The sequence below is a fragment of the Podarcis pityusensis genome, assembly GCF_964106645.2.
Source record: "Podarcis pityusensis genome assembly, chromosome: 9".
Lineage (NCBI taxonomy): Eukaryota > Metazoa > Chordata > Lepidosauria > Squamata > Lacertidae > Podarcis > Podarcis pityusensis.
In genome coordinates, this window is record NC_138034.1 from 5,089,947 (window position 1) to 5,100,328 (window position 10,382).

Here is a 10,382-nt window from a genome sequence, read left to right on the forward strand (position 1 = left end):
GCTGCTAATAATGAAGAAGAGGCGTATAAGGAGAGAAGGCTCCTCTCCTCTCCCGCTTTGCTCCTTTAAAGCAAGCAGGCTCTGCTTTTCTCCCTCCTCCCCGCTCATCCCCAGCTTCGCGAGCTGAAAACCTTTGCTGCTATGTAGCGAGCTGAGTGGGGAGGAGAGAGGGACAGAGAGCCTGCTTGCTTTAAAGGAACCAACCGGACAGGAGCCGCTTACTCCTTTAAAGAAGGAGCTTTGCTCCTTTAAAGAAGCAGGCTCTCTGTCCCTCCCTCCTCCCCACTCAGTGGCTCTTATCCCGCTTTGCTGTTTCAAAGCGAGCCATGGAGGAAGGAAGGAAGGAAGGGGAACCATGGATCCTCTGCTCACGACTGCAGCAGATCCCCCCGCCATCCGTAGGCATCCCTCCATAACACGCACAGACATTTCCCCTTACTTTCTAGGAGGAAAAAAGTGAGTGTTATGGTGCAAAAAATACGGTAACTATTTGTGGCCTTTGGCGGGGATGCTTTTAATGCATTTTCCACCTCCCCTTGGTTTTAATGTGCCTATGTGGGAGGAGTTACGTTGTATGAGTTTCAGTTGGTAAGGCTTCAGGTCAAGGATGTGGACAAAGTGCTTGGATCAGACTTGTACTCTGGACCCTTGCCCTTTTTGGCCGAGGAAAACTAGCAGAGAGGTTACAGCTGCGTGTACATGAGAAAATGGGTTATTCTCATTCATGAGTGTAAATCATCCCATAGATAATTTAATTGCAAGTGCATGGTCAACCAAGCCAGTTGCTACAGTAACAGCCCAGTGCCCTGACAATAGCTGTGATTAATGCATGTCAGCTCAGTAGTCTGTTGGTCTGCAGTTTGTCTGTCAGTCTGTTTCTCAGTTAAGCCAGTTGGTGTTACTTGTCCAGTGTTATATCTTGAATTGTTTAACTTATTTAGCCTGATTCAATGTGCTGGTTTTACCTCTAAAGCATTAAATGGCTCAGGATCGCAATGCCTCAAGGACTGTCTCTCCCCATGTGAACCAATTCAGACCCTGTGATCATCATCTGAGGCCCACAAGAGACCCAGAGGGTGGCAACATGAGAGCAGACCTTTTCTGTGGTGTCTCTCTGCAGGGAGGTGAAAAGTTACCAGGCCTTTTCACTGACTGACATATAATGTCCTTTTAAATGTGTTTGGGGGGAGGGGTCAACTTGTTTTGTTCTTGTTTTCACTATGCATTTCGTGTTCTCAATTTGTATTTTTATCTTGCGAACTGTGAACTTCAAGTGAAGGGGGGGTATACAAATTGAGTAAATATAACAACAATACTGTAAATGAAAACACCTATGCCCGTTGGACCTGAGGCCCCGAAGATTACATTTCCTCGATTTTAAGAGGCTGGTTTCCGCGATGTACCCATATTTTTTGCACCATAACACTCACTTTTTTCCTCCTAAAAAGTAAGGGGAAATGTCTGTGCGTGTTATGGAGGGAATGCCTACGGGTGGCATGCCTACGGATTTTCCTCCTCTAAAAACTTCGTGCGTGTTATGGTCGGGTGCGTGTTATAGAGCGAAAAATACGGCAGTTGCCGTGCTTTGCTCCTTCCAGGCTACACTAGCCTGCGGGGGACACGGAAGACGTCCAAGAGCAAACGGCGCTCCGGCTCCCACCGCTCCCACCGGACCACCTCCCCGCCTCTCCCGAGCGCGGGCCCTGCGGCCGCTTTCTCGCCCCCCGCCCGCCCGCCCGCTCGCTCCAGCCTCCCTTCACAACTCACGGTCTGTGAGGCGGCTCCCCGGGGGCGGCGGCGGCGGCGGCGACCGTGGCGGCGGCTGAGGCGGCGGGTGGTGCCGTGCCTGGTGCTGCTGTTGCCGCCGCCGCCGAGGCAGCGGGGCCCTGTTGCTGCTGGAAGGAGCGGAGGGACTCGAAGGCCTTCATCAGCTTCTCCATGGTGGCCATGCCCCCCCTCGCCCTCACAGAGGCGCGCGCGCGCGGGGAGGGAAGCCAACTCCGAGTCCGGCTGCTGCTGGCCGGCCGGCCGGCCAAACTCCCTCGCCCGCCCTCGGGGGACTCGGCCCCGCAAGAGCCGTCGCGGCCAGCCGCTCACAGCGCCAGAGCGGGCTAGAGGCGGGAGACGGCGCGCTCAGTCCGCCACCGACGCGCCGGCGCCATCTTGAGAGCCTCCCATCATCCCCGGCGGCGGCGGCGGCGGCGCGGAACCTCCTCGCTCGGCGATCCCGGCACAAGCGCTGACAGCTTCCGGTTCCCCAGGCGAGCCCACCGCCCCGCCTCCCTGGATGGACAGCCGATGCCATCAATAGGAGCAGGGGTGGGGAAAGGCATCGCCGCGCCCACTTCCTGCTCAAGCCACACGCTCGAAGGAGGCGGTTGGCCAGTCGGCGGGGAGGAAATCGGCGAGGGCCAATCGCAAAAGAGAGCGGGACCGAAGGCCCTCCCACTTCTCCCTGGGCTGCGCTGAGACCCCGCCCCGCTTTCTGTCCAGCAGCCTCGCGAGCGCGGCGCTGTTGCTTCGAAGGCACTTCCGGCTCGCCCGGCGGAGGGCGCTCCTCTCTCGTGGGCTCAGTGAAATAGCTCTCTGTCTGGATCCCCATATAAATAATTCCCGCAAGAGTCCCGGACGGCGTTGGCTTCCGACCAGTGCTATGATCCCCCTCCTTCTCTGTGCAGCAGGAGCGGTTATTTCAAATCTCGACAAATCCTTGCATATCCTTCCTCTTCTCCAAAGCCTCTGCTTGGTGGTGGGATTATTATCTCGTTACGTATTTTTGTGATTTTCATATAATACCACAAACTGCCCTGTGATCGTCTGCACATACATTTAAAAGTTAAAAACAAACCATTGCCACAAAACAGAACCTCTGGATTACTTTTTGAGTTTGGCATGATTTCGTACTTAAAATACTTGCGGGGGCGACTAAGACGACTTGGAATTGGGAACCGGAAGGCTTGGCAAAGAAGCACAGAGGATCGTGGTCTCTGGACCCCCAGAAAAGCGAGAGCCAAGGTCGCCTGCACACTCCGCCTTCGAAGCGAATTCGAAACCTGCCCTTTCCCTCAGAGAATTCTGAGCACCTCGCTGGAGTTGGGTTACTAGTTGCCAGCTCCTTATTTGCTCAAAAACACTTTAAAAAAGAAAAAGTCCCACCTATCCCAGAACGTCAAAATAAAGTTTGTATGTTCCTGAACTACAAAATAAACGTTGGGATACCCCCACATCATGCATCCTCATAATTAGGGGCCTCCCTTTCCTTCAAGCACAACAATAATGTTAATAAAAATTATCATGTTTCCAAGTTATCATAAATGCATGATCAGGACCAACCATGATAGACTGGCATCTTGTAAAAGGATGCTCCATTTTTGCTTCGGTGTATGATTTGTCCTGGCCCAAAGCATATTTTGGAGTCTCTCTCTCACCCCCCCCCCCCCATATCCTTATCAAATGACAGTTGCTGGGATTCTTTAGGGGAAGCAATGTGCTTCATGGGTGTAGCCAGGCTTAGGGCGGGGGGAGAAGAACCTCATTATTTTTATTGATTTTCTTGATTTGTGGGGGGAGCTGCCCTCCTGCACATGATGTGCTTTAAATAACGTAGATCTACCCTAAGCTCAGTTTGTCAAGACCAGTGACAGGTGCAGACACGATCCGTTCCAGGGTGCCGTTCGCACCCCGAAAAGTCTGCAACTAGAGCAGCACTTCTGCGCAAGCGCCAGAGTATGACAGAGCGCTTCTGCGCATGTGTGAAGTGTGCAGAATGTTTCTGTGCATACGCGAAGAACACTTCTGTGCATGTGGCAAAACCTGGAAGTATACAATTCCAGGTTTGCCGCGTTCGCAAGCTGAAAAGACATAATATGAACCTGACGCAACATGAGGTATAACTGTAGATTTTACAGTGGCTGTGAATGAGTAGTGTGTTCACTTCCAAACACAGCAGCAGACAATTCATGCTCTTTATTTTTAATGATTAAGTAATAATTAAAAATTGTAATAGCAAAGAGACAATTGAGGGACATAAAGTAACATAATAAAAAGAACTATTTATACTATTAAAATTAATCACAATCAACATTGATCAGAATCAGCGTTTCCAACAAAATAAATTAACAAATAGTATAAGTGTTAGATGAAACAGATCACGAACACAATAAACATAAGGAGACTAACTGGATTTTACCAGGAATGAAACTGTAAAGTAAGATAGGGACCCATATTTACAACGTAGAAAAATATATATATACAACTGTATTTTGCCACAGAATCATATAATTTAGAGTTGGAAGGAACCCCAAGGGTCATCTAGTGCAGCACCTAGCAACGGAGGATTAACTTTTGTTTTGACTTTTGTTATTATTCCAAAAAGGTATAGCTAATATCAATTTTTCAACAAGTATGTTGACTTATTTTTTAGAGAAACTGTTTTTAAAAGTAAGCTGGTTTCACGAATAATCCAACGTCCCGGAGTCTTTTTGGCAAACTGAAAGTGTTGGGGTTTTGCAGAGCTTCCCAATGTGCTGCTGCAGGAACAAATAGTCTCTTTCTTTCTAACTCAAACCTTATTTCGTCTAAAAATGTTCACTTTCTTTTCTAAGGTTTTAAACATCTGAAAGAGCAACGTGCAAGCACAAGGGCTTCAGTCTACATGGGAGACTATTTTCACCTAGAAGTTCCAACCGGCTTCAGTTCCACCCTGAAATATACTCAGAGTCGCAAAGTGATTTCATGCTCTTTATTCAGCTCATAGTGGTGAGGAGGAATGAATAATGTCCCCTCACAGTATCTGCTTTATATACATTATTTACACAATGGGCTGCACATGATTGGCTAATTCTGGAATTCTACTGTAAGCCAATCAGGTTGTGGATTCACTTCTATCTGGAGCAGGATTGGGTGGTTCCTGCCAACCAATCATACTGCTGCATTGTTCTAGGACCAATCAGACTGCTGCATTCTGAATCCTATTGTTCTAGGACCAATCAGACTGCTGCCTTTTGGATCCTATTGTTCTAGGACCAATCAGACTGCTACAGTTTGGATCCTATTCAACTCAGTACATAACACCCCTCCCCTCTAAGTTCCAGTCCTGCCCGGGAGGTCGCATTCATAGTCCTCAAGGTATGCCGGCGGCCTACGTGTGCGTTGTGGCCTGGGGTGTTCCCTGGTCCGGGCTCCGGGTTCTGGCTCGTGTTCCAAGGATGCTGGCTGTGATGCGGCTGTTTGGTCTGGTGCAACCGGCTCGCTCAGTCGTGGTTCTGGTTCCGGTGTCCTTTCGGCCTCACGGGTCCTCTCTGTATTTACTGATTCTGCCTCTCCTGCTGGCCCCTCCTGCTCTATGGGCCTCACTGCCCCGCTGTTCCCTTGGGACTCCTCTGACCTGTCCTCCTCCTGGTTTTCTCCCGGGAATCGTCGCCGTATCTGGTCGCAGTGGCGGCGCCAGCATTGCCCCCCATCCGTTAGCACCTCGTACGACACGGGGCCAGTGACCCTGGTGACTGTGGCGGGTACCCATGCTGGGCCTGCCCCAAAATTCTTTGTGTACACTGGGTCCTGGGCCTCGAAGGTCCGGGGGTTCCTGCCTTCCCCCACCACTACCTCATCCTGAGCTCTATCGGGGTGAAGGCGGTCCAATCTGATTGCAAGGCGCCGACCCATTAGTAGTTCAGCGGGGCTCCGGCCAGTCGTTGAGCTGGGGGTGCTGTGCTGTGCTAGAAGGAATGTGGCAAGGCGGTACTCCCAGTCCCCTTGCGTCATGCGGCGAAGGGTGTCCTTGGTGGTCCGCACCATGCGTTCTGCTTGGCCATTGGTGGCAGGGTGGAACGGCGCCGAACGGATGTGGCGGATGGCGTTCTGCGCTGTGAAGGTTTGGAATTCTCCTGACGTAAATGCAGTCCCGTTGTCTGAGACGAGAGTGTCAGGGAGCCCGTGGGTTGCAAACAGCCTGCGTAGTACCCGGATGGCTGCGGACGTGGAAGTGGACGGTACCAGTGCGACTTCCAGCCATTTGGTGTAGGAGTCCACCACTATGAAGAATGTTTTCCCCTGAAAGGGGCCAGCGAAATCCACATGCAGGCGTGACCATGGTGCTCGGGCGGACTCCCAGGACTGGACTGGGGCCCTTGGGGGATCTGGGCGGGATTCTTGGCAGGCCTGGCAGTGTTTGACCCAGGCCTCTATCTCTCCATCGATCCCCGGCCACCACACATAACTCCTGGCAAGGGCCTTCATTCTTACTACCCCTGGATGTGTCTCGTGTAGGGCTGTGAGGACCCTTTTGCAGAGGGGCTGGGGAACAACGACTCTGCTTCCCCATAACAGGCACCCCTTGTGGGCCGACAGTTCATGTTTGCGGGTTGTGTAGCCGGCGAATTCTGGCCCGGGGCTGCTGCTGGGCCATCCCCTCCACACCCAGTCCAGGACCCGGGAGATGACCCTATCTTTCTTGGAATGGTGTGCAACTTCTTGTGCCTGAATGGGGCGGTCGGGAAGCAGCTCCAGGCTCATAACCTCTTGTGCAGGTGCTGGGTCAGGGCCTGTTTCCGGTAGTGGTAGCCTGCTGAGGGCGTCCGCATGGCCCATCGCCTTCCCAGGTCGGTGAATCAGTGCATACTGGTAGCTGGCAAGGAAAATTGACCACCTGAGGACGCGAGGAGACAGCACTTGGGGGGTCTGCTTTTCGGGGGCAAACAAGCCAAGCAACGGCTTGTGGTCAGTCACCACGGTGAAGGGCCGCCCGTACAAGAAATCATGGAATTTTTTTACTCCCTTTACGATTGCCAGACCCTCCTTGTCGATTTGCGAGTAGTTCCGCTCGGTTGTGTTGAGTGTCTGGGAAAAGTACGCCACCGGTACCTCTCTTCCATCCGGGAGTTGGTGCCCCAGGACAGCTCCAATGCCATAGGGTGAGGCGTCGCATGCTAGCACCACCGGCAGCCTCTCGTCGAAGTGTGCCAAGACCGAGTTTGAGACAAGCAAGTCCTTGACTGCCTGGAATGCGGCCTCCTGGCGCTGGCCCCACACCCAAGGGGCCCGCTTGTCCAGGAGTCTGTGTAGGGGCTCCGCTACCGCCGCCTTGTGGGGAAGGAAGGAATGGTAAAAGTTCAATAGTCCCAAGAAGGCCTGAAGTTCAGTCTTGCTCTTGGGCGCTGGGGCATCACAAATGGCCCGTACCTTGTCCCCAGTCGGGTGGACCCCTTCTGCGTCCACCATAAATCCCAGAAAGTCCACCTGAGGCACTCCTAGTAGACATTTTTCCCGCTTCACCTTGAGACCCGCCGTCTGGAAACGGTGCAGAACGGTGCGGAGGCGGTCCTCAAACTCCTCTGGTGTGGGGCCGGCAATCAACACATCATCGAAGAAGGGGGTGACGCCAGGAATCCCTTTAAGGAGAGAGTCCATTATATTCTGGAATATGCCTGGTGCCACGCTGACACCGAATTGCAGCCGCTTTACCCTGAACGCTCCTCTGTGCGTCACAATCGTCTGTGCCTCTGCTGTGGCCTCATCTACTGGCAGCTGTTGATATGCTTGGGCCAAGTCCAGCTTGCCAAAAATTTTCGACCCAGCCAGGGTGGCAAGGACATGGCTGACCACTGGCACTGGGTATGCGTGGGCCGTGAGGGCCTTGTTTATGGTACATTTGTAGTCTGCGCAGATGCGGACCGAACCATTAGGCTTGACGGGTGTGACGATTGGGGTTTCCCAGGGAGCATTAGGCACCGGCTCCAGCACTCCTTGCTCTACGAGTCGGTCCAATTCCTCGTCTATACGGGGTTTCAAGGCGAACGGGACCCGGCGGGCCTTGAGCCTGACCGGTCGTACTGCGGGGTCAAGCTGTAGCGCAATGGGGGGGCCCGTATACTGTCCCAATTTCCCATCGAAAACCCCTGGAAATTCCTTGCATATGGCGTCCACATCCACTTGTAAGCTAGTGTGGTTCACCCCGGTGACAGCTAGCCCCAGTGGTCCAAACCATGCCAATCCCAGTAAGCTAATGTAGGGGCCCTTGACCACAAGCAAGTCCAGTTGCCGCGTCCGCCCTCGGTATTGCACCCTGAAGGTCCCCACCCCCATTGTGGGGACCTTACGTTTCTGGAAGTCCCGGAGGGTGAATGGGGCCGGCCTGAGTTTGGGACCCCCAGTGGGACACAGTTTCCTTAAGGTCCTTGCCGAGATTATGGATAGAGTTGAACCCGTGTCAAGCTCCATGCGGCATGGGGCCCCCTCTATCTGTACCTCTACATAAATTTTCTCTACGTTGGGGTGGGGCAACTGGTATACCTGGAAGTCCGTGAGCTCCGTCGAGTTGCCTTGGTGCGTTGGGCCCCGGGACCTGGGGCTCTTGGATTGGTCATCTGATGCCTGGTGTCGGGTGGGCCGAGCCCGACACACCCGGGCGATGTGTCCCGATTTTCTGCACTGCCTGCACTCTGCGTTGCGGAAACGGCAGGTCCTCCTCTCGTGACTCTCCCCGCAGCTTGCGCAGTTCCCTCCTTCTCGTCGAGGCAGCTGTGGTCTGTGCGCTGCTTGAGTGCGCTGCTGTACTCGGTGCACCTCCTCCCTGTCGGATCCTGAGTCGTCGGTGAGGTCTTCATGGTGGACCCTCGGTTGGGATGGCAGGCTCGGCCGTGCCTCTTGGGTCGACCTCTCGGCAGCTTCTGTTGCCAGGGCCTCCTCCAGAGCGACCTGGAACGTTAGGTCCTTCTTAGCGTAGAGGCGCCGTTGCAGCTTCTCATCCTTCAGGCCACCGACGAGGCGGTCACGAAGCATGTTCTCCAGCTCTGAGAAGTTGCAGAACCGGGCGGCTTGGCGGAGAGAGGTCACAAACCCAGTTATGGTTTCCCCAGGGGCTTGCCGCTTTGCGTAGAAGGCATTTCGACGAGCCACCACTGAGGGCTGCGGCGAAAAGTGCCCCTTCAGCTGTTCCATTATTGTTTTGTATGGAACAGTAGCGACGTCTTCAGGCGCAAGGAGAGCCCGGGCGATTTCAAACGTCTCCTCTCCGCAGACGCTGAAGAATATCGCCCTCTTCTTGGCGTCTTCTTCGTCGGTGACCCCTTTGGCTTCTAGGAGGAAGGTGAAACGGGAGGCGTACGCTTCCCAGTCTCCAGATGCTGGGTTGAATGGCGAGAAGCTGCTGTTGGCTGCCATTCTGAGTTCCTTGTGCCCCGGAGCTGAAGCCTGGATACACGGTGCGAGGCAGCGGTGCGGCAGTTGGCGGTGCTGCGGTGCTGTGTGTGGCAGTCAGCTCAGCGGGATCCCATCCTCGTCGCCAGTGAAATATACTCAGAGTCGCAAAGTGATTTCATGCTCTTTATTCAGCTCATAGTGGTGAGGAGGAATGAATAATGTCCCCTCACAGTATCTGCTTTATATACATTATTTACACAATGGGCTGCACATGATTGGCTAATTCTGGAATTCTACTGTAAGCCAATCAGGTTGTGGATTCACTTCTATCTGGAGCAGGATTGGGTGGTTCCTGCCAACCAATCATACTGCTGCATTGTTCTAGGACCAATCAGACTGCTGCATTCTGAATCCTATTGTTCTAGGACCAATCAGACTGCTGCCTTTTGGATCCTATTGTTCTAGGACCAATCAGACTGCTACAGTTTGGATCCTATTCAACTCAGTACATAACACACCCGCTAACCTGCAATAGTAAAAGTTTGGTTACATTGCGCGGCTGACACAGTTCTCATTCGCAACTTGCAAATGCGCGGTCTGTATTTTTACTAGCATGCTTTAAAAAAAAGAAAAAAAAAGATATTGGAAGCATGTTTTTTTCCCCCTCACGCAAAAAACGTGCTCGAAATCCTCTCTTTGCTACTTTCTGGGTTTCTGCGTAAACGCGTCGCTGCCCCATGACAACCGGCCTCAGTTTCCTTTGTTTCCAATCGGCAATTTCAACTTCGTCCTGATGAACAAAACCAGCCAGGACCAAGATTAGGCGAAGAGGGCTGCGCAAGCACTTTATTTATAGCCCAGGTGCGGACGCAGGTGACGCCAGCCGACGCAGTTAGCCCCGCCCTGGGGGCGGCCCTCCACAACAGCCCCGCGGCGATTGGTCCATTTGCAGGCCGGTTACGATCCTCCCAGCGCCGCCGCGGCATTGCGCAGGCGAGCCAGTGCCAGGCCTAACTCCGCCCGCCAGCAGGGGGCGAGCGGAGTCCCGAAACGCAGTCGCGGAGAATGAAGCGGCGGGGAAGCCGTAAAGACCCCTGCGCGAGGCATTCTGGGATGCGCCCTTCCTTCCCGTAAGCGGTCCGTTTCCGCCGGAAGAGAGAGATCTCGCGACACTAGAGAGCGAGAGTTGCCGCGCGGAGGCTCACGTGCTTCCGGCGCTCGTGGAGTCGGGTGAGCTCCGTCGA

The 10,382-nt window shown here is 53.6% G+C and overlaps 1 protein-coding gene across 2 annotated transcripts in view; it reads right to left on the minus strand.

Annotated features, from left to right (window-relative positions):
* HTT (huntingtin) overlaps window positions 1-2,222 on the minus strand; it is a 107,218-nt gene extending 104,996 nt beyond the window's left edge. For both annotated transcript variants that reach the window (XM_081021484.1, XM_081021483.1), the window contains exon 1: window positions 1,768-2,222. In XM_081021484.1, coding sequence (XP_080877610.1) covers window positions 1,768-1,949 — 182 coding nt within the window. In that variant the 5' untranslated portion in view covers window positions 1,950-2,222. The remainder of the gene's footprint in view (window positions 1-1,767) is intronic.
* Window positions 2,223-10,382: the final 8,160 nt, after the last annotated feature.